Below are 24,829 nucleotides of genomic sequence, written 5' to 3'. Positions count from 1 at the left end.
TCATGTGCTCATAGTGTGGTTGGACGAGTTTTGCTTTTTACACAGTGTATTTGCACAAGTTTTGTCTTGGTGCGTAAAGGTTTAAATGCTCTTGGCTTGGATGTGGGAAGAATTGAATGTGCTAGCCGTGAGTGAATGAGGGTTTGAATGTGCTCATCGTGGGTGTGTGAGTGTTTTAGGTGTGCGTGAAGTCCTAAGACGTTGTATGAGTGTATTTCATGTGTTCATAGCATGGTTGTACAAGGTTTGTATTGTGTGTGTGTGCATGAGAGGTCTGTAGGTGCTCCGCATTGGTGTTTGAAGGTTTGAGTGTGCTCATTGTGGATGTAGGAGGGTTTGGTTGTGCTCTGGTGTGTTGAGAATGCATGTAAGAGGGCTTTGAGTGGACTTCACAGTCCTGTAGGAGTTTTCATAATTGTTCAGTATGTGGGATTTTCTTTTTTATGGTGCATTTGCGCAAACCGGATGTATGGGGGTTTTGGGTTTGTACATTATGGGGGTATGAGGGTTTTAGGTGTATTCTACAGTTCTAAGAGAGTTGTATCAGATATTTTATATGCTGAGTCTGGGTGGAGGAGTTCCACATGTTCACTGTGTGTGTGTTGAAGAGTTTCAAGCACTCATTGTTTGTGTCTTGCGTCTGTGAGGGTTTTTTTTTAATGTGCCATGAGTGGGTGGAAGTCATCGAATGAGGTGGGTACCATTTTGCAGCTCTCTGAAGTGAATGTTCTCATTTCAAAGCAAATAGGATAGGACGTGTAGGGCCTATCGCCAAGCATAAGAAGACTCCTCCACAGGACCATTCCAAGTCCTGCTTCACGTCCAAAATTTGCTCTCAGTCCCATTCCCGGGGTCATCAGAGCTGCTCAAGAGGTCGCTCTTCATTGCGCTCCAAATCCTCAGGTGAGTGTAAAAAAAACGAACACAAAGTTGAGGCGAGGTTCTGCTTCCTTGTGCCACTCTGATTCCCTTTAACGTGTGCGGGTCAGCGCCCACCTTCATAATTTTGATTCTGCGGCTAGTTTAATCACACCCTGAGTTTCTGAGTTCTAGATATGGTTTGGTTTTGTGCCTTTCCCTGGGAAAGAGAATCCAGGATAGTCAGGCTATGATTTGGATCTTTGAGACTTGGCAAAGGATTTCAGTGATGTCGGCTCTGAGGCTGCTGGGACTGATGGCCTACTGCATCCTACTGATCCAGCACATCAGGTGGCATATGTGATCTCTGCAGTGTGATCTGAAGTCCCAGTGGGCCCCACATCAAGAGGACCTCCCTAATCACATTCAGATTTAGGAGGAGACTGCAAATGATTTGCAGTGGTGGTTACTGATCACAATTGAGTCAGTAGTAGACCCCTCACCCTTCCCCATCCATGGCTGACAGTGGTGTCAGGCATCACTTTTGGGTGGGGCGGCCATTTGGAAGAGGGTGAGATCAGAAGCCTCTGATCTCTGGGTGAGACCTGTCTCAACAACAGCTTTCTGGAGCTGAAGGCTATTTGCTTGGCTTTGAAAGCCTTCCTGGCATCCATCAAGAGAAGGTCAGTCCAGGTGCTAACAGGCAACACCACCGCCATCTGGTATGGCAAAAAAACAGAGCAGGTGGGGTCACAGACTGTCCCAGGTGGCCTTGCGCTTCTGGAAATAGCTGTACCATCAAAGAATCTTCCTGGTGGTGAAGCACCTGGCGGGATTATGGAATGCCTGGCATAAGTGCTCAGCTAAAGATGCATAGTGGACAAAAATGGCAGCTTCTCGCGGAGGTGTTGCAAGGTTCTTTTCTGCGAACGGGCAGAACATTGGCTCGATCTGTTCACCACCACTGAGGACATGCAGTGTTCTGCACATCGGAATTTCCAAAGCATCTCTTGCTCCACCTTGAATGGGACTTCTGTATACCTTTCTGACGATACCATGCCTGCCCTGAGTTCTCAAGAAAATCTGGACATAGTGGGTGGGCCCAAGTCATTTTAGTGGCTCCAGATAGAGCACAGATTATGATATCCAGAACTCCTGGGCTTCAGCATGTGTTCTCCAATCAGGCTGCCCCTCCTGGAGGAACTGCTATCACAGCAACAGGGCAGAGTTCTGCACCCGGCCCCTCGCAATCTCTACCTTCATGCATGGAGATTGAGCAGCAATGGCTGAACACCTTCGACCTTTCTCCAAAAGTAGTTGATGTCATCTTGGCAGCAAGGCATCCCTCAACAAAAATTCTAAATTTCTGTTGTTGAGACAAATTTGTGGCTAGGTGCAGTTCATGCCAGAGTGACTCCCGACAAGCCAAGTTTTTCAATGTTCTGGTATTTGTTGTGTCACTTGCTCAGCAAAGCTTTGCTTTGGGCACAGTTAAGGGTTTGCTTTTGGCTCTTTCAAGCCTTTTTAGGTTGCCAGATTGCCCCTGTTGTGATGTGGTATTTGAAAGGACTGCAAAACATTCCCCCTTCTCCTTTTGTCATGCCTGACTAGGACCTTATCTGATGTGTACTCTGTTTGAGTTGCTTCACAGCTGTCCTTTAGGGCTCCTTACTATCAAGACTGTGGTCTTCATTGCCATCATCCAGTCATGGCATGTGAGTGAGCTTCCGGATCTGTGTATCAATCTGCCATGCACTAGCTTCTTTCCAGACAAACTGGCTCTGTTGACATGGGCATCCTTCCTGCCGAAAGTTGTGACACTGTTCCACATTGGTCAAATCATCACTATGCAGACGTTGTATGCTCCTCCTTACCCCTCTTAGTAGGAGAAGAGACTTCATCACTTGGACCCCAAGAGAGCGCTGACCTTATACACAGATCGAACCAAAAACCACCGGGTGGATGATCAGCTCTTTGTGTGGGTTCTCTGTGGCAAAAAAAGGGAAGGCAACCATCTCCATTTGAACCATGCATTAAGATCTGCTACGCACTGGCCAAAAAGCAATCTCCAGAGGGCTGCATGCTCATTCTAGAAGAGTCAAATTTGCTATCACTGCACTGGCACACAGCGTCCTTGTCCTAGACATTTGCTAGCCTGCTACATGGGCATCCCTCCATACGTTCACAAAGCTTTATCGCCTTAACAGTCAGATTCGCTGAGAGGGACTTTTTGTCTGCTCAGTCCTGCAGTACTCCTAGTTTGAGCTCATCCACAGACCCTCCTCCAAATAGCTATTGCTTTGGTATCTATTCAAAAGTTGATGAACCTGCAGCTAGATAGTCTGAACCAGAAAGCATGTTTGTGAAGGTAAATCTCTTATTTGTCCCAACTTGCACCCACAATTGGCATCACACACAGTACCTCTTATTGGACACCAGGGTGTATTTGGGCTGGTTTGCTGTGAGCCACAAACATGTGAAGGTCCAAAGAAAGCTGCTGCTCACAAATGGGTTTCCTTAAACTTCTGGGAACCCACCTAAACTGAGCAATAGTTCATGCAGAGGTAGCGCAAAAGGTTGGACAACTTCTTCCATAATTTTTTGGTCCTGCCTGTTTTTTTAAAGGATGGGTGACATGTTTAAGAGATGGTTCGATCACTGCTATGTGCTCTGTGTGTGCCAAGGGCATGTTTCTTCAGAATTCACCGATTTTTACTTTACAAAATACGCTGAGAGAGAACCTTTAGATCAGCGGTGAATGAAAAACGTATTCAGAGAAGTCTCAAAATCTACACACAATGCTTGTTGTCTCCTACGTCCATTTTGAAATACGTTTGATAGCCGACTCACACCTACTTTCAACAAAAGCAACAAAGTACAAGTTGCTTCAATCTGTCTTCAACCAAAAATCCTTCATCGCTTTTGCTTCAGACAATACAGCCCCTTCTCTTCATGAAAGGGAGATTCAGGTGAGAGTGTACTACTATCTGTAGGATAAATATTAGAGAAGGAATAATTAAAGAAGTATCGAGGACAAGCAGTTCCTTGTGACAATCTGTGTAAGGCATCGAATATGTTCAGACTTTGGATGCTAATAGCTTGTTGGTAATGTTCAGACATTTGTTGTATAAGGGTTTGCCGTGTAAATATAGATGGTATACTGCTTTGGGTTCTGCTAAAATTCTGTGTATGCGAAGGGTTTGTAACGGTTTCTTTGGTTGTGTACGTTTTTAGGATATGTATCTTTTGGTATTTATGTAGCGCGACCCTCACATTACATGATGTGGTCAGGAGACATATAGTTTGCGTACGTAAAGTGGAAATGACAGAAATGCAATTTACAGTCATTTTAATGGCATTTGTATGGGGAGAGATTTAAGCTGAGGAAATGTCTAAATTAAAAAAAAATAAGAAGTCAAAACCTTGTTTATTTACCCGGAATACACCAGGCTCAGAGTAAAGCCCTCCAGTCATAATGAAGACAATGCCTTGGGAGTCTTCCTTCACCACCAGGAGTAAAAGTCCCCTTCACTCATCATCTTAAACGCCTAGCAAATCCATGCGTATGCTCCCTCAACTCCAGTGAACTTTGATCCCTTGCCTCTGTAAGATTAGTCAACACTAGCGGAAATGTGTGTGCACTCCCCCTAATCTTTTATCAATGCCCATCAAGATCTCCAACATCCCTTTGAATTATCAACACTCATCGTTTCGGTTCTCACACAGTCATCTTTTTTCAACACCCTCTAAAGGTTTTGGCCTACCAATTCCCATCTCCCTCAATTTTTATCAATTCTAATTGATTCTGTCCCCATGCCTCTTCAGCTTATATCAGTGCCCATCAATTCTTCTTCCATGTCTCTTCAAATGTTATCAATGCCCATCAGTTCTGCCTCCCTGTCCCCATCTTTTATCAATTCTCATCAGCTTTGCCCCCATCCCTCCTCACCATTCATCAATGCCCATCAATTCCGATCCTGAACCTGCAGGTCTTAAGAAAGCCCATTTACTTCATTAATGTGAATCCTCAGCCTTTATCAGTGCCCAGCGATTTTATTACTGTATCTTCTCAACCTTTATCAATGCCCATTGATTCCTCTCCCGCATCTCCTCAAATTTGATCACTTCCCGTCAAGACAGTTCCCCGTACCCTCCTCAACCCCTTGCTTCTGTCTGTGTCTATTGAGTTTATTCCCTACTTGCTACTATCAAACAGATGCCACTTTGCTCAAAGCCCCTCTTCCGCCAGTACAGACATAGACAGTCTGGAACATAGAGTCTTTTAGAACGAATAACTACGCACTTGCCATCCTCCTTGTGCCTGATCTAGAGATTGCCAGCCATGACAGTCACACATGATACACCAGAAGATCCCTCCCCCTGGCATTGCCACAATGACCTTAATCACTTTGCATCATTCTGTTGACCAGGCAATAAAAAGCTGTTAGAGACCATTGTTTAAAAGATCCTTAATGGGCATCAGTTAGAGTCAGACTAACCTTGTTAGAGGGTCAAATTATATTGTGGAAGACCTGCAGTGTATGGGCTGCCTGGATATGATGGCTTGCCTTCCTGACATCAAAAGAGGACGTCCCCCTGTGCACTCTGCAAAGCAGGAGCTCCTTTCTTGGTCGCTTTCCACATCAGTGTCTTTTTCCACAAGTAGCTTCACAAGGGTGTCTGTTTTGTGCACTACTAATAAATCTGGTTCCTGCAGACTCCTTCAGGCTGCTGCCTTGAGAGCTCTGGACCATTTTGTGATCCTAGTAACATGAACTTTGATCACTGACCCTTTTCTTCAGCAGGTTAAGCTTGATGCTTCCAACTGCCCTTTTTGACCTACTGTCGGCCAGCCATTGTAGGCTTTCCGGGTTTAGGGCCTCCCTAGTGGGCTGTTATTTAGGTATGTATTTTGAAAGATCTGCTTCTTGTTCTGGTGCATAATACCCAATGCTTCCCATGAAGCAACACTATTACGATGCACTCTATCCTCCATACACTCAAGCTCCAGCTTAGAACAAAATGGACATGGCCTCCACAGTGCTTCAGTGAGACACTAGTAGTTGGAAATCACTTTATAAATGCATAATACTGTACTGGGTCTGCGACTCACCAAGGGCCAGATGTAGCAAAGGTTTTTACCCATTCTGTGTCTATGGGAAAAAGTGTTCGTACATATGGCCCCAAATCTCTTTCCCTTTTTTCTTGTTATGTGTCACATCTCTGCATCTTTTCAATGGTCTAACTAGGTATTCACAAGCTTGGGGAGTGCAAAATCTGAAGAATTCATATCTATACAACCACTCTCTTGTGCCATCTATCATATGACGTAACTCATTGAAGAATGTCACATAAGTGTGTCAATGAGTATGGTCATATGCTGTCTATAGATGGTGCATGGCGACTCTGGCTTAGCCAAGGCTTTTCTTGTTGACAGCTTGAGGTTAGGCCAACACCCCAGAATACAACTCGCTGTTAGTCACATAGAATACTCCTGCTTTCACAATGACGTCTTTATAACATCCAACAAACTCCGTATTGGAGTCCAAAGGCATGATATCCTGGCAAATAAAATACATACATATTTAGTGGTCATCCATCATGAGAATGCGATTGCCTTCTTTAAGGACTGAACATGTATTGATGAAGTATCTGCTATATATCATTTCAAATCATTGACGTTCTTCCACATGAAGTCCTTACCAATGTCCTGCTGCTTCTTTTATAATATGAAATCTGTGACGATAGCCACTCTATTGTGTTACAGCACAAAGTTCTTGAAGATAACTTGGTATCTGTTATATATAGTACATCATTGACGGTGCTCACTCTACTACTATTCGTCACATCAAGTCATTGACGAATATCTCTTTATTTTGTAAGAACATGAAGCTACTGATGATAAACGGACATCTGTTTTATAACGTTAAGTACCTGAAGATGACCACTCTATTGCCAATGATTATGTAACAGGAAATATTTAGGATGCCCGCTCTATTGCCATCTGTTATGTATCAGTCAATCATTGGTGATGACCATCCTAATGCCATCTGTAAGATTATGTGACATCTTTAATAATATTATATAACATGAAATCATTAATGTTCAACAACGTGTGAAGTCATTGACTAGTCTATTGACCTCTGTTAGACAACCTCGAATCATTGACAATGATCCTGTTACTAAACATCACATTGTTGATGATGACCTGCCATATATGGTTTAGTACAAAATAAGCATCGAAGACCACTCTATCGTAATTGCTTTTATAACACTAAGGGTCTGATTAAATACTGGTGCACGAGTTAATCTGTCACAACGGTGATGCATATCCTATATGCCGAAATCTAAATCCCGTTATATCCTATGATATTTAGACTTCTGCGGATGGGAAATCAATCACCATTGTGACAGAGTAACTCATCCAACAATATCTAAATCTGGCCCAAAATCATTGACAAGGACCACTGTTATTGCCATATGTAATATAACGTGAAAAGTAATTGATTAAGGCTGCTGTATTTCAATCAGTTGTACAACTTATTTGAAGATGATTACCTGTTACCTTCTGTTAAATAAGAGGAATTTGTTGAAAATGAGCATTCTAACATTGCCTCATTTTTTCTCTTTCTTAAGGAAAAGCTCACTCAGAGAAAGGGGATGATGATATTGCCCCCCCAGGGCCAGCCTTTAAAGAAGTTTGGCAAGTCAGTCTCCGCCCAAAGGGTCTAGGTCAAGCCAAGAACCTTGTAGGGATCTACCGGCTTTGTCTGACTGAGAAGACCATCAACTTTGTGAAACTTAGCTCAGACGCGGCTGCTGTTGTCCTTCAACTTATGAACGTGCGTCGGTGTGGTCACTCTGAGAATTACTTCTTCATTGAGGTTGGTCGGTCTGCAGTGACTGGTGCTGGAGAGTTCTGGATGCAGGTGGAGGACTCTGTGGTAGCACAGAACATGCATGAAACCATCTTAGAAGCTATGAAGGCTATGAGTGAGGCTTTCAGGCTAAGGAGCAAAAGCCAGTCTCTCCCATCCAACCCAATCTCTGTCCCTACCAGGCGCCACCACCCTAACCCACCGCCAAGCCAGGTGGGGTTTTCACGGCGGTCCCGAGCAGACGTGACAGCAAGCACTTCACCAGCAATGAAACACAACTTCCAGAGGGTCCGCACTGCCAGTGATGGGAATGGTTCAGCCTCTAGACCAACTTCAGAAGATGGCAGTCCTGTCAGCACCACACCAACCATGCGGGTGAAGTCGCAGAAGAACTCTGGTGTGAACAAGCAAAGTAACCCCCCTGTAAGTCACACTAAGCCCACCCCAGTGCCTTCAGTTCGCCCAACCTCTCTGCCTAGCCCGGTCAGCCTGTCATCAAGCAGCACAAGCGGCCATGGTTCAGAATGTGTTTACACACATACTTTGGTCAATTCCATTTCTGAATCACCCGGTGACTATGGGTTTGTCTCCTCTGATGAGTGCAGCTCCAGCCCAGGAGACTTGAGGACCTCTTATGACCCACTGAATTTCCTGCCCCCCTCCCTAGAGGACAGTAATCTAAACTACATAAGCATGGGAAAGCAGGGCCTGCAATCTCAGGAGGGGCATATTCAGAGGAAAGCACCCAAGTGGAGTTCTAATAAGGACTGCGAGCCAGACCGGAGTTTGAACAAGAGAGCCTCTTTACCCCCAATGTCCCTGGGCAGGGTGACACCAAAGGCACCAAGGAAAAAGGAAGGTGAGGACTATACCATGATGACTCGCACAGCAAGCCGAGAATCAGTCACTGCTGCTTCCAGAGCACATTCATCCTCATGCCTGAACGGCCATGATCCCAGCCACAGTGAGTCCTTGAGGGAGAACAGGAAGGCTGGCATGGGTATTGCGGACAATGGTTACATGGCCATGTTGCCTGGAGGACATCAAGGAAGCCAGAGCAAGAGCGACGACTATATGCCAATGACACCCAACAGCGTTTCACCACCTCAGCAGATAGCCCATACAGAGATCGGTGGATATATGGTTATGTCCCCTAATGGAAGCTGCTCCCCGGACAACTCTGCGTACCGCCAGAGCTGGATGCATGGCGAGAAGTTTTCTGTGGACAGCAATGACAGCAAAATGTCAGTCAGTGAATACATGAACATGTCCCCCTTGAGCTGCTCCGCATCTAGCACGCCGCCTGACACCAGTCCTCACCTGGGTGACGATGCCCCCAAGATGATCTACTCTTACTATTCCCTGCCACGCTCCTACAAGCATGCTGCAGGCGCCACCGTCCACCCATTCACCAACTCTGTGGGCTTCCCGACCCGCTACTCCTGCTCCTCTTCTACCAGCAGTGACAGTCTGGAAGACCCAGAACATGTTCTGCTGTCATTCGGCCCACCAAAGATTGAGAATGCTACCCCACTGAAGCGGGTTAAGGGACGACCAAATGTCAATCTTTTCATTGATATCTCAAAAGCCAACACTCTCCCCAAGGTGCGTGAGAACCCTCCTCTTCCACCAGCACCAAAGAGCCCTGGGGAGTATGTGAGTATTGAATTCCGAACCGGGTCTGCTCGGCCACTCCCCAGGCCAACTTCTTGCATGGGGGTGTTTCATAACTTGCCCACCATTCCGTTGCCTTCGGAGTACATGAATATGGAACTGGACCCGCCTGATGGCTTTTCCCACCGCCCTGCCAGACCACTGGGGGCCAGTGAGCCCAAGAGGAAACCATGTGGGATTACACCAGAGGAGTGCTTGAATGTGAAAGGGGCTGCAGCATGTCCTACATTGATTGACTCACCAACTTTCAGTGACTATACCGAAATGGCCTTCAGTACAGGTGCAGAGACCCCCAAGTCATCCTCACCTGTGGGGCAGGAGACCACTCTACGGCAGAGCGACCCAATGGAGCACATTACTGACATTGGCACATTCTCTGTCCAGAAGCTCAGCCCCAACCCCAACCAGGGTGCCAAACTCATCCGCATGGACCCACAGGGGCGACGCCGCCACTGCTCCGAGACATTCCTCTCTGTGCCCACCACTGTTGCCTCCCTCTCTGTGCCATTCTCTGACCATGCCAAACGCCATAGCTCTGCTTCTTTTGAGAACGTCTGGACCAAAGGGGAGGTGGGTGCTGGTACTGCTGCCAACCCCACAACTGCCAATGGTGCCATGGCAGCTGTGCCAGACGACCAGCCAGGTAGTCTCCCACGACACCCATCAGGAGGATTTGAAAGTGGTCTGAACTACATAGATTTGGACTTGGCCAAGGACGGTGGCCAGGAAGGGATGTCCATGCAGCCAAAACCTTTTCCCCAGTACGCTGCTAGTGGTTCAGGCGTAGCTGGCAGCACTGGCAGCAGCATTGCCAGTCTGAACACTTATGCCAGCATTGACTTTCACAAATCTGAGGAACTACGAAGCCACAAGACGTCAAAGGACGGAACAGGTGAGGTGCTAATTGTGAACAGATGTTGTCAATGTTCGTTTTTTCATCCTTATTGTGCAGTCTATTCAGCCATCTTGGCTGTATGGATACTTGATAAAAACTGAAAAATATATTTCTCCTATCTCTGCCTCTTCCCTACCCCTCCCCCCCACTGTGTGTGTGTATGTATGTGTATGTGTATATATATATATATATATGTTCGATGGCATGTGTAGCTGCAGATACACATGCTGTGCACATCCCGCCATCTGGTGTTGGGCTCGGAGTGTTACAAGTTGTTTTTCTTCGAAGAAGTCTTTTCGAGTCACGAGATCGAGGGACTACACCCATTTTGACTCCATTGCGCATGGGCGTCGACTCCATTTTAGATTGTTTTTTTTGCGCCATCGGGTTCGGACGTGTTCCTTTTCGCTCCGTGTTTCGGGTCGGAAAGTTAGTTAGAATCTCGGAAAAGACGTTGGTATTGTTTGCGTTCGGTATCGGGTTAGTTACAACAGATCGACACCGAATTTAGAAGAGTTCCGGTGGCCCTTCGGGGTTTTTTCGATCCCCCGTCGGGGCCTGGTCGGCCCGGCCATGTGTGAATTCAAGGCTGATGGAACGGACCCCATTCCGCTTCTGTCCAAAATGCCATAAGTACTCGTATACGGATCAGCATCTGGTCTGTAACTTGTGCTTGTCCCCAGAGCACAAGGAAGATACTTGTGAGGCCTGTCGAGCGTTTCGGTCCAGAAAGACGTTAAGAGACCTAAGAGCCAGAAGACTGCAGATGGCGTCGACACCGACAGAACAAGAGCGTTTCGAGGAAGAAGAGGAAGCTTTCTCTATCCAAGAGTCAGACTCGGAAGAGCTCGAGGCCCAAGAAACGCCGAAAACCGTGAGTAAGACGTCGAAACATAAGACTCACGAGAAGTCAACAAAAGCCCAGGGGACGCCACCGCCAACAGGCCATGGCTTAACCCAAACGAGCGGTGACCGAGCCAAGGCACCGAAAAAGGGTACGCTAGTGTCGAAGTCATCCGACTCCGGTCGAGATACCGCCACACAGCAATCTCGGACCCGAGACATCGGCTCTGAGAAATTTCGGCACCGTCACAGCGGCACCGAACAAATTCGGCATCGAGACACCACTACGCCGAAAATTACAAAGGTTTCTTCGGAGCCTAAAAAGACCTCCGAAAAAGTTTTGTTTCCGAAACATCCAGCCTCGGAGCCGAAAACAGGTTCCTTTACAGAGGAACAAGGATTGGCCTCCCAAATGAAAAAACATATACTTGGAGAGGTACTTCAAGCTGTAGAGCCAGACTATACTCAAAGGAGGCTCCACATTCATCAAGACACAGGGAAGATAACCACTCTTCCTCCAATTAAGATAAAAAGAAAACTTGCCTTTCACGAAAAGGACAAGGAGCCACAGGCAAAGGTGGCAAAGAAAACAACTCCACCACCTTCTCCACCACCGTCAGTGCACACATCACCAGTAGCAACTCCTCCACTGATGCATTCCCCGACTCATACTGCCATGAGTCAAGATGATCCCGATGCATGGGACCTTTACGATGCTCCAGTATCGGACAACAGCCCAGACTCGTACCCTACCAGGCCGTCCCCTCCTGAGGACAGTACATCTTACACACAGGTGATCGCAAGGGCAGCTGCTTTCCATAACGTCACCTTGCATTCAGAACCAATTGAGGATGACTTCTTGTTTAACACTCTAACCTCCACTCATAGCCAGTACCAAAGACTACCTATGCTCCCAGTAATGCTAAAACATTCAAAACAAATCTTTCAAGATCCTGTTAAAGGCCGAGCCATAACTCCAAGAGTGGAGAAAAAATACAAGCCACCGCCAACAGATCCTGTTTATATTACAACGCAGTTAACTCCAGACTCAGTAGTTGTCGGGCAGCTCGTAAGAGAGCAAACTCTCATACCTCGGGAGACGCACCACCTCCAGACAAAGAGAGTCGCAAATTTGATGCTGCAGGCAAAAGGGTTGCAGCACAAGCAGCAAACCAATGGCGCATTGCCAATTCACAAGCGCTTTTGGCAAGATATGACAGAGCGCACTGGGATGAGATGCAACATTTGATAGAACACTTACCCAAGGAGTTCCAAAAAAGAGCACAACAAGTGGTGGAAGAAGGACAAAGTATCTCTAATAATCAGATACGGTCTTCAATGGATGCAGCAGATACGGCTGCAAGGACAGTAAATACTGCAATAACAATAAGAAGGCACGCATGGCTCCGCACGTCAGGTTTCAAGCCAGAAATTCAACAGGCCGTGTTAAATATGCCATTTAATGAACAGCAGTTGTTTGGGCCGGAAGTCGACACTGCTATTGAGAAACTCAAGAAGGACACTGATACGGCTAAAGCCATGGGCGCACTCTACTCCCCGCAGAGCAGAGGCACCTTTCGCAAAACACCTTTTAGGGGAGGGTTTCGAGGACAACCTACAGAAACCACAACATCACAAACAAGGCCCACTTACCAAAGCCAATATCAGCGGGGACGTTTTCGGGGGCAATATAGAGGGGGACAATTCCAAAGAGGTAGAGGAAAATTCCAAAGCCCCAAAAGTACTCAAAATAAGCAGTGACTCACATGTCACCCATCCCCATCACATAACACCTGTGGGGGGAAGATTAAGCCAATTTTACAAACATTGGGAGGAGATAACAACAGATACTTGGGTACTAGCAATTATCCAGTATGGTTATTGCATAGAATTTCGAGAATTCCCTCCAACAGTCCCACCGAAAACACACAGTATGTCGAAACAACATATAAAGCTTCTAGGATTAGAAGTTCAAGCATTGCTCCAAAAAGACGCAATAGAATTAGTACCAAAACAAGAACTAAACACAGGAGTTTACTCACTGTACTTTCTAATACCCAAAAAAGACAAAACTCTAAGACCTATACTAGATCTCAGAATATTAAATACATACATCAAATCGGACCACTTTCACATGGTTACATTACAAGAAGTAATCCCACTGCTCAAACAACAAGACTACATAACAACACTGGATCTAAAGGATGCATATTTCCATATACCAATACATCCTTCACACAGAAAGTACCCAAGGTTTGTATTCCAAGGGATACATTACCAATTCAAAGTGTTGCCATTCGGAATAACAACTGCACCAAGAGTTTTTACAAAATGTCTAGCAGTAGTAGCTGCACATATCAGAAGGCAGCAAATACATGTGTTCCCGTACCTAGACGATTGGTTAATCAAAACCAACACGCAAAAACAGTGTTCACAACACACAAATTACGTCATAGAAACCCTACACAAACTAGGTTTCTCAATCAATTACTCAAAGTCACACCTTCTGCCGTGTCAAACACAGCAATACCTAGGAGCAACAATCAACACAGTAAAAGGGATTGCCACTCCAAGTCCACAAAGAGTCCAAACATTCCAAAATGTAATACAAGCCATGTATCCAAACCAGATGATACAGGTCAAATTAGTAATGAAACTCCTAGGCATGATGTCCTCATGCATAGCCATTGTCCCAAACGCAAGGTTGCACATGCGGCCCTTACAACAGTGCCTAGCATCACAGTGGTCACAAGCACAGGGTCAACTTCTAAATCTGGTGTTGATAGACCGCCAAACATACATCTCGCTTCAATGGTGGAACAGTATAAATTTAAACCAAGGGCGGCCTTTTCAAGACCCGGTGCCACAATGCGTAATAACGACAGATGCATCCATGACAGGGTGGGGAGCACACCTCAATCAGCACAGCATCCAAGGACAATGGAACATTCAGCAAAAACAGTTTCATATAAACCACTTAGAACTGTTAGCGGTGTTTCTAGCTCTGAAAGCATTTCAACCCATATTAACCCACAAATACACTCTTGTCAAAACAGACAACATGACAACAATGTATTACCCAAACAAACAAGGAGGAACACACTCGACACAGTTGTGTCTCCTAACACAAAAAATATGGCATTTGGCGATTCACAACCACATTCGCCTAATAGCACAATTTATTCCAGGGATTCAGAATCAGTTAGCAGACAATCTCTCTCGGGATCACCAACAGATCCACGAATGGGAAATTCACCCCCAAATACTGAACACTTACTTCAAAATGTGGGGAACGCCACAAATAGATCTATTTGCAACAAAAGAAAACTCAAAATGCCAAAACTTCGCATCCAGGTACCCACAACATCAGTCTCAGGGCAATGCACTATGGATGAACTGGTCAGGGATATTTGCATACGCATTTCCCCCTCTCCCACTTCTTCCATATCTAGTAAACAAGTTGAGTCAAAACAAACTCAAACTCATACTAATAGCACCAACATGGGCAAGGCAACTGTGGTACACAACACTACTAGACCTTTCAGTAGTACCTCATATCAAACTGCTAAACAGACCAGATCTGTTAACACAACATAAACAACTGATCAGACATCCAAATTCAGCATCGCTGAATCTAGCAATTTGGCTCCTGAAATCCTAGAATTCGGGCACTTAGACCTCACACAGGAATGTATGGAGGTCATAAAACAGGCTAGAAAACCTACCACTAGACACTGTTATGCAAATAAGTGGAAAATATTTGTTTATTACTGCCATAATAATCACATTCAACCTTTACACGCATCTGCAAAAGAGATAGTAGGATACTTACTACATTTGCAGAAATCTAAACTAGCTTTCTCTTCTATTAAAATACATCTTACGGCAATTTCAGCTTACCTGCAAATTACGCACTCAACTTCATTATTTAGGATACCAGTCATAAAAGTATTTATGGAAGGCCTAAAGAGAATTATACCACCAAGAACACCACCAGTTCCTTCATGGAACCTCAACATTGTCTTAACACGACTTATGGGTCCACCTTTTGAGCCCATGCACTCTTGTGAAATGCAATACTTAACGTGGAAAGTTGCATTTTTAATTGCCATCACATCTCTAAGAAGAGTGAGTGAGATTCAAGCATTTACCATTCAAGAACCATTAATTCAAATACACAAAAATAAAGTTGTTCTACGGAACAATCCTAATTTTTTACCAAAAGTAATCTCACCGTTCCACTTGAATCAAACGGTAGAATTACCAGTGTTCTTCCCACAGCCAGATTCGGTAGCTGAAAGAGCACTACATACAGTAGACATCAAAAGAGCACTAATGTACTACATTGACAGAACAAAACTAATTCGAAAGACAAAACAACTATTTGTCGCCTTTCAAAAACCTCATACAGGAAATCCTATTTCAAAACAAGGCATTGCTAGATTGATAGTTAAGTGCTTTCAAACCTGCTATCTTAAAGCTAAAAGAGAACTGCCTATTACACCAAAGGCACACTCAACCAGAAAGAAAGGTGCTACCATGGCCTTTCTAGGAAATATTCCAATGAACGAAATATGTAAGGCAGCAACATGGTCTACGCCTCATACATTTACCAAGCACTACTGTGTAGATGTGTTAACTGCACAACAGGCAACAGTAGGTCAAGCTGTACTAAGAACATTATTTCAAACTACTTCAACTCCTACAGGCTGAACCACCGCTTTTTGGGGAGATAACTGCTTATTAGTCTATGCACAGCATGTGTATCTGCAGCTACACATGCCATTGAACGGAAAATGTCACTTACCCAGTGTACATCTGTTCGTGGCATTAGTCGCTGCAGATTCAGATGCGCCCACCCGCCTCCCCAGGAGCCTGTAGCCGTTTAGAAGTAGATCTTAAACATTTGTACATTTGTAAATATATTACTTAAAACTTCATTATGTACATACGCATTCACTCCATTGCATGGGCACTATTACTAGCATACACAACTCCTACCTCACCCTCTGCGGGGAAAACAATCTAAAATGGAGTCGACGCCCATGCGCAATGGAGTCGAAATGGGAGGATTCCCTCGATCTCGTGACTCGAAAAGACTTCTTCGAAGAAAAACAACTTGTAACACTCCGAGCCCAACACCAGATGGCGGGATGTGCACAGCATGTGAATCTGCAGCGACTAATGCCACGAACAGATGTACACTGGGTAAGTGACATTTTCCTTATAGAGAGTGAAAACATATATGTTTTCTCTCTTTCATACTTCCCCACCCCCCACCGCTCCCCACCTCCCTGTTATGGTTTGGTGAACCCAAATCGTAAAAGCCCTGAAATTCGCCAATTATGATGTGCAGCACACACTGCACAGATAAGTCATCCATTTGTTGTGCGAGTTCTGGTTTGCATGGCTGTTGTGAGAGTTACATATTTTGCTCTTTATCATAACTTACACCTTTTAGTGTTTTTACGTGTATATAAGGTGGAGTATGCGGTTAATTTTCATCATTGTTAAATGTAGGGCGAGAACAGAACTCATGGTAGGCAGATCTCCGTCAGCAACAAATAGTATATTAAACTCTGCAGATATGCGTATTTTGTTTATGCCAAGCTGTGTTTGTGTGCAGGATTTATAAAACCTCTTAATTAGAACCAGGCCAGAAGGGGTTACATCTAGAAAATACACCTCTTCAAATAGACCTTGTGAACAAGGCTCCATTTTGTACCTCTCTAAAGTGACATATCATGGTTTAGATGAGGAAGTCAGCAGTGCTAGGCTGGTCTAAGGTATCAACATAAAATGTGACCCTTGCACTGAGTAGTAAATGCTTAAATTGACGTTAATTAGTACACCGGTTCTTCGCGAAACATTCCATTAGGCAGATTTAACTTTCACTGATGTAATAAGTATATATGACAAACATCCTTAAGAAGGTCACTTTTGGTTGAACAGAGCATGAACGTAGGGGCAAACATTACGGTTACCCATGGTGTGTTACAGAAAACAGACAAGCACACACTCTCTCGTTCAGTCATCCCCGTCCCCTCCCAGAGAGAGAGGAAGGGGTACTTTTGATTGATATCGAGATACTGGCGCATGTGAGTCTTTCAGAGTAGAGAAGAATATTGTGCCTATTAACGCAATTTTGGCTTTTAGCACTTTTACAGGTATTTCTTTGCTGCTTCGTTTGACCCCACGCCTCCCTGTGTACTCCGATCTGTGAACATTGACTGTGATATGGGTTATTGTGTCAAGTGGACCCGGAGGCATTTCCATTTCCTGAGGGATTGTGAGGAAATGAGATGAATTCCTGACAACTTAATCCCCTTAAGAGGCTGGCTTGGCTGACTTGGACTATGTTGTTAGTGAGGACACTACCAGCCCTTCCAGAGCTCTATCCCGGTGAAATTTCTGCCTTTCTGTAGCCCACTTTGTGGGCAGTTGGAGAAGGTTTGGTTACAGGGTAGGTGGAATTCTATAGCTCGCATACTTGAGCATTGGCAGAAACTAGGGCCCTGATTTATACTTTTTGGGACAAAACTGGACGAACGCGGTTTTGCACCAATACGTTTAGTACCGGCTTGCACCATTTCTGTGCACCAACCGGGCACCATATTAATGGAATGGTGCAAAGGGTAGGCTAGTGTAAAAAAAAAATTTTTTTAAACGACGTTAGTCGGTGGGGCTGGAGGTATGGAAGAAGGGGGTTTTGCACCAAAAAATGACATTAGGCAGGTTAGAGTAAAAAAAAAAAAAAATGACTAACCTGCCTACAGTCATTTTCTGACGCAAAACCATCCATACCACATGACTCCTGTCCTAGAAAAGGAGTCATGCCCACCACCCTAATGGCCAGCACAGGGGACCAGGGTCCCGTGGGCATGGCCATTGCAACCTGTGCCATGTATTGGGGCCCGTTTCAGGCCCCCCATGGCACTTTAAAAAATAAAATACTTACTTGGGATGGGGTCCCCCATCCTCCGCTGTCCCTCTGGTGTGGGTGGGTGTGACCATGGGGCCTGGGGAGGACACCTGTGGGCTTATTACATGATGTTCCACCATGGAAATAGGCCTACAGGTCTCCTAACACCTGCCCTGACCCAGGCGTTAAAAAATGGGGCAAAGCAAGCTTTGCCCCAATTTTGACCCCTCCTCCCTCCAGTACACCATTTTTGCATGGGAGTATAAATATGGAGTTAGTTTTGCACCAAATTGGAGTAAAAAAATATACACTAATTTGGTGCAAACAGAATATAAATATGCCCCTGGGCTTTATAATAGCCTAAGAGGGCAGTGCTTGAGTCAAAGTAGGGACTTTCAAGGAGGGTGAGTGACACCACAAGAGGATGGTCCAAGCACCAAATTGTGGAGGTAGTTGATGCCCATCAACAACAACAAAAAGAGAAAAGAAAGGAAGGATTACTAGTATATTGGAGAATTCCGGTCCAAATATCTAGATGACTAATGCACAGCATGTGAATCCAGAAAATTCTTCAAGCTAAAACTACACCTATACTACAACTACACCAAGTAAATGATTCCGTTCTAGGCACAAGAAGGGCAGTGTCTATTATACTGAAACCTGGCCTGACTGTTAAGAACATCATTAACTAAAAGCTGTCGGTGGGAGTGGATAATCTTGATTCCTCGCTTGAAACAAAATCGGTCCCCCACCCACATTCTCTCTCAGTGGCTTCATTTCCATAAACACTACAAAAGCAATGCAGAATGTACGGTACCTGGGGAAAGAAGGTATATGAGGTTCATATTCTTATATTTTAATTAAATCTCCAGCGATCTCAAGTCTCACTCGTTATAAGTGAGACTCATAAATTTGGAAGTCAAGTTGAGTTCTCACTGTCCGCACCATAAATGTCACACCTAATCAGAAGTGCTATTACTTGAATTATGAATTTGACTACATTCAGAGCTCTGGTCTGTGCTGATCAGCTTTTGGGTGGCATAGAGGGTTCAGGAAGCCATCTCACCAGAGGGGAATCTCCTATGGACCGCATCAGTTGATGGGATAAACAAGTTTCGACCTTGTAAGCGTTGTTCCACCCCTTTTGTAAGCCATGAAACTGTTATGGTGAGGTATTGGTGTTAATATGAATTACTACTGTCTCGTCTCATGTTGTCCTTCATCTCGAATGTCGAGTAACATCACTCTCTGTAATGCAATTAAAGATGCAAATTAGCTGTCACTCATGTGGATTTTGAAACCAAGAAAGCGCTTTAGGTAAAATCTGCTCCACTGCCTTCCTGCTCTGTTAACAATTTCCTTAGAGTTGGTGGTAGGGGGACAGGTAGTGGAAATTTGTTGTTGCCTTCTTCATAGTATTCTTTAGTCTGATCTCTGGTCCACTTCAGTTTTAAATTTCATACTTCTCCTCTTATTACTGCCCCCAAAAAAACCCTGAGGTCATACAGAAACCCCTGCAGTTTAGGGCAAGAAAAGAACATATGAAGAAAATCTGACTCCAGGGCCCCACATCTATTACAATTGCCTCCGAGCCTGCCACCCCATTTTGCCTCCTTTGCAGGAGTGTGATAATGGTTAAAGATTGTCATGAAGTGCTGGCTTTTTAAATTTGCAGTTAAGAGTACCCTGTTTCCCAGCTCCAAAGACTTTTCTAGATAGGGACCTTCTATTGCAAGCCAGGTCTCCCATTTGGCATTTTGTACCTCCAGATCGTTAGGAAACTCATGCAACAATACATCAGAAATGGTGCCAATCCTGGCGTTCTGTTTAATAGCTTTTACCAGAGGGATCTTGGTAACAGATTTTAAACCCCCCATATGCCTGATTAAAAAATCCTGTAACTGCAGAAACTTTATCAAACCACTCCTGTAATTCTGTAAAAGCACACATTTGCCCATTAATGTAGAAATCCCCTAGGGCTATTACACCCTTCGAACCCATTTGGTAGCTACATAGGGGGTGATTCTGAGCAAGCGGGAACCGCCAGAAGACCGTACCGCGGTCAAAAGACCGTACCGCGGTCAAAAGACCGCGGCGGTCATTCTGGGTTTCGCACTGGGCTGGCGGGCGACCGCCGAAAGTCCGCCCGCTAGCCCAGCGGGAAACCCCCTTCCCACGAGGACGCCGGCTCAGAATGGAGCCGGCGGAGTGGGAAGGTGCGACGGGTGCAGTTGCACCCGTCGCGAATTTCAGTGTCTGCAAAGCAGACACTGAAATTCTTCGTGGGGCCCTCTTACGGGGGCCCCGCGGCACCCCCTACCGCCATCCTGTTCCTGGCGGGAGACCCGCCAGGAACAGGATGGCGGTAGGGGGTGTCAGAATCCCCATGGCGGCGGAGCGCGCTCCGCCGCCATGGAGGATTCTCAAGGGCAGCGGGAAAGCCGACTTTCCGTTTCTGGCCGCGGCTGAACCGCCGCGGTCAGAATGCCCAGCGGTGCACCGCCAGCCTGTTGGCGGTGCTACCGCCGACCTCCGCCATGGCGGTAATTACCACCAGGGTCAGAATGACCCCCATAGTCTTGAAATACAGGTGGGATTATGGCATCAGCAGTCATGGGTGTGTATAAATTTTGCTTCAGAATACTGAGCAGCCATTTAACCTGACACCACACCCTGAATGCAGCCTTAACGGTATTGAACCTATTTTTTTTAATTTTTTTTATGACTGGGTCCCAAATTCAAGCCAAAATAGCCTTTAGCTTGATTCCCCAGACTCAGTTTGTAAATAGTTGGCGAATCAGCAAAGCTGACCTTGCTGAATGTATGAGAAAGTAGAATGACCCTGTGCTGCAGCATGCAGCCAATAATAGTTCAAAGCTAGGAACTGCCGAACCCCCCCCCCCCCCCGCACCCCCCCCACCCGAATATGTGGGCGAATCATCCTCTTGCCATTTCTACTAGGTCTACAATACCCCCCCCGAGAAACCTAGTGCAGATGCTTTCCAGACTTGACACCCAACTCATAATAAATTCCAATGGGATTGTTCTGAAAAGGTACAGCATTTTTGTCAGAATACACATTTTAAAAACACTGCACCGCCCAAATATTGTCAAGGTCAGGGGATCTACCCTCGCTAGATCCCGTGCGATATTATTTACCACTGGTGCCAGATTTAATTCAACAATCTTGTCTACATCTGTGGCCAGTTTCATCCCCAAGTGACCACTCGCGAATCTTTAAGAGCAACCCTCTTGATACACAGTATTTGTTTCTTAAACTTGTTTAGTTTATAACCTGAATTTAATCCAAACAAACGAGCCTCAGCCTCGATCTCGGGGAGCGCCGTAGATGGGTCTGTGATGAGAATCACAATATCGTCCGCACATGCCAAGGCCTTATACCGGATCTGATGAGCTATGATAGGCTTAATATCGGTCTTCCCATCAAGCTTCTGTAAAAAAAGGACCAATATGTAGAGCAAATAAAAGGAGGGAGCACGGGCATCCTTGTCTGGTGTCCCCTGAAATAATGAAGCTATTCGGCTGTTGCCCCATTATCCTGAGCCTAGCGCTGGGAGTCTTATACAGTGCTGTACTAGATTAAATACAATTATTGCCAAACCTTTCCATTGTAAGACTGCCCATAAAAACTGCCACTCTACCCGATCAAATGCTTCTTCTTCATCGACTAAAGCGAGATTTGGGGGCAGTCTGAAGCTGCTGGATTATCAAAGAGCATGAAAACTCAGTGAACATGGTGCTTTGTGCTTCTGCCGGAATAAAGCCATGCTGACGGGGAGATACTAAAGGGAATATCACTTTCCGTAGCCTACTGGCCAATACCTTTCCATAGATGCTACCGTCGCAGTTAATAAGAGAAATTGGCTTATGTGATCCTGGAATTCCACGGGCTTCCCCTCTTTCCTAAACAGCACAATATTGTTTACTTTCCATGATCATCCCTATTTGGGCCTGCAGGAAGTCAACAGCATGTCCTTTTGAGTCTTCTGAAAAAAAATGTTTATAAAACTCAACCGGGATATTATCTGGGCCTGGGGCTTCACCAGGTGTTAGCCAACAAACTGCTTCATCATTTTCCACAGCTGTTATAGGAGCCTCTAACATAGCCTCTTCCGCTTTAGTAATTTTAGGTGTAGACAACTCTTGAAAGAATTACATGCTGATGATCCCAGAAAGAAGTGGCTCTCCCTTATACAGAGCTGCATAGAATTCCCTAAACCCCCCTAGGATATCCATGGGGGATTCACGCAGGTAGCCAGCCTGATCCTCTACAGCCATAATCTGATTGGCCGTCTCTTTCTGACTAATTTGTTTTGCCATGAGTCGCCCTCTAGCCTCCCCCAGTTGATAACTGTGTCTCTTATATAGATAAAATGTAGCTGTGGCCTCAGAGCCAAAACGTCTATTAATTAAATATTTTAGTATTGCTGTCTCCTGCTGCAGTCAGGGTGGATCCTGCCCACTCTGGATACACTTAGCAAGTTTGCTTTCTGCCAGCCTCATCTTACCGAAGATGCAAATCTCGTCTTGCTTCACCTGTTGATTCACAGAGGAGCTAAGGGGTTCCCCCTCACCTCAGATTTGAAAGAATTCCAAACCGAACCTACCAAGGCAGTCCCCCTATTGTTAGCAAAAAATTCAGTAATCCACTTAGACGTATGATCCCTGTATGTTTGGTCCAGTAGCAGTTTTGTATTAAAAGACCATGATTTCTTGCAGTTGACATCACACTCGACAGGGATTTCCAATATCAAGGGATTATGATCCGACATAACCCTAGACAGCCTCTCAATCAGTGCCAGTCCCACGATGGCCATGGAGACAAAAAAAAAAATCCAACCAGACTTGTTTATTGTGGGGAATAGAATAGAAAGTATAGCCGGGATATGGGGCTTTCTGTTTAGACCACATATTGACCAGACAGTGGTCAACCACCACCCGCTGAAAGGCGTTATACACTCCCGGTTTCCTCCTGGAATAAGAATAGTTCTCATCGTGCCAGTCATCATGTATACCCAAATGGATATTTAAGCCTCCACAAAACACAAGGGGTTTGGACCAAAAAGCCAGTTATGTATTCAAGAAATTACACACCTCTGCCTCATCAATGTTAGACCCATATATAGAACAGATTATTAACTGAACTCCCTGTATGTCACATTGGGCAACTGTCCAATGACCCATTTTATCCTACTTCACCCGTTTGCTAGAACAGAACGCTTTGTTGGCTATTATTGGCCCCCCTCCTTGATGTCACCCACTGTCGAGTAGATGCTATCAAACACAAGCCTAAATCTTCTAACCAAAAACATATATCCCACGGAATATGCATTTCTTGTAGACAGACTAAATCTGCCGTTGTATAGCGTAACCCAAGGGTGACCCTAGCCCTCTTATTCCTGTCATTAAGGCCATAGATATTGATAATACAGCTGCATATTCCACCCATAATCCTCGTTTTCGGTGATATAACACCATTGCCTTCTGGGTGCTCTGAGGTTACTACCAATGATCTCCTTGTCCCTTATTGCCCTATTGTAAGCCTTCACCTGGTACGATATTCTTAAAAAGCACCACCAACTCTTCCCCCAATCACCCCCCAACCCGACACCTCCTCAGACTCTACACCAGCCCCCTCTCCTCCCCACTGCCTTGCCCCTCCCCCTGCCAATTCATGAAAGCAAATGGACCAATTAGGTCTATGATGAAGCGCTGATCCTCCCATTATGCCAGATGCCTCATATCAAACCCATTCTACTATTCCAACACCCCCCCAACCTCCCTAACACAACCAACCCTAAACCAAAAGAAGGCCAAATATTCCCCCCCCCCCACCAAAAAGAAATAACAGTAAATCCGCAGTCCCAGTCAGAGAGGGGGACAAAGACCGCATCTTATGGCCAAGTCACATATCACTCTAGCCACTTTTGTGTTTGCTCATACAGATGAATTCTCATATCCCTCTACCCTCTTTTGTGCATGCTCATACCGTGGGATACATTTTATTCCCCATAACCCCCATGCAACTCCAATGATTCTATTCTCAGCCTAAGCCATGCAGAAACTCTTGCGCCTGTATCTCTGACGTGAAGATTTGAGATTTATCCTGCCAAATCACTTTCAGCTTAGCTGGCTGCATAAGATCTGAAAGGGCTGAATCAGCTAGCGTAAAGGCCAACGTGGCTCAACTGTATAGTGACAATAATCAGGTCGACGAAGAATAAGCTGTCCTCCCCTGAGCGCCTACGGTATGGACGAGCAAAATCTGAGATAGCTTGGCAAAGTAGAAAATTCCCCACTTAGATTAATAATGCACAAGGTTCACCCCCTTCCTGGGGTAAGTTCACATTCAATGTGAAAGGAAATTGATGAGCATGCTGGATTTCTTGCTCCCAGTCCCAGCTAACCAGCTCTAGAACCGCGTTTTTGAAAAGGGCAATGATAAACTTGTGGGGATCATCTCTCTATTGACCTTCAGGAATCCCCAAGACTCTCATGTTATTGCGTCATAACTTGTTCTTGAAACTTTTCAATTTTCTTTGGGTATCCACCATTTGGGATTCCACGGTCCCTGTTGGGATCTGCTAAGACGGTGCCCCCCCCCTCCAGTGTTAGAATTCTGTCTTCCACTTCCTCCAGTCTAGTCATGAATTCAGAGCAAGTTATTGCCACCCTTCTGATATCGTTTCTCAGCCCAGGTCTCATCGCGGAGAGCCATTATGCTCTGGCATATAACTC

At 45.3% G+C, this 24,829-nt stretch overlaps 1 protein-coding gene across 1 annotated transcript in view; it reads left to right on the top strand.

Annotated features, from left to right (window-relative positions):
* Positions 1 to 24,829, top strand: part of LOC138266900 (insulin receptor substrate 1-like) — a 322,036-nt gene that overhangs the window by 104,424 nt on the left and 192,783 nt on the right. Inside the window, exon 2 of the mRNA XM_069215631.1 lies at positions 7,495 to 10,302. Within this exon, the coding sequence (XP_069071732.1) occupies positions 7,495 to 10,302 (2,808 nt within the window). The remainder of the gene's footprint in view (positions 1 to 7,494; positions 10,303 to 24,829) is intronic.

The sequence above is a fragment of the Pleurodeles waltl genome, chromosome 12 (genome assembly GCF_031143425.1).
Source record: "Pleurodeles waltl isolate 20211129_DDA chromosome 12, aPleWal1.hap1.20221129, whole genome shotgun sequence".
Taxonomy (NCBI): Eukaryota; Metazoa; Chordata; class Amphibia; order Caudata; family Salamandridae; genus Pleurodeles; species Pleurodeles waltl.
The sequence above is the reverse complement of the archived record's forward strand: the minus strand, read 5'-3'. Positions and strand labels throughout refer to the sequence as shown.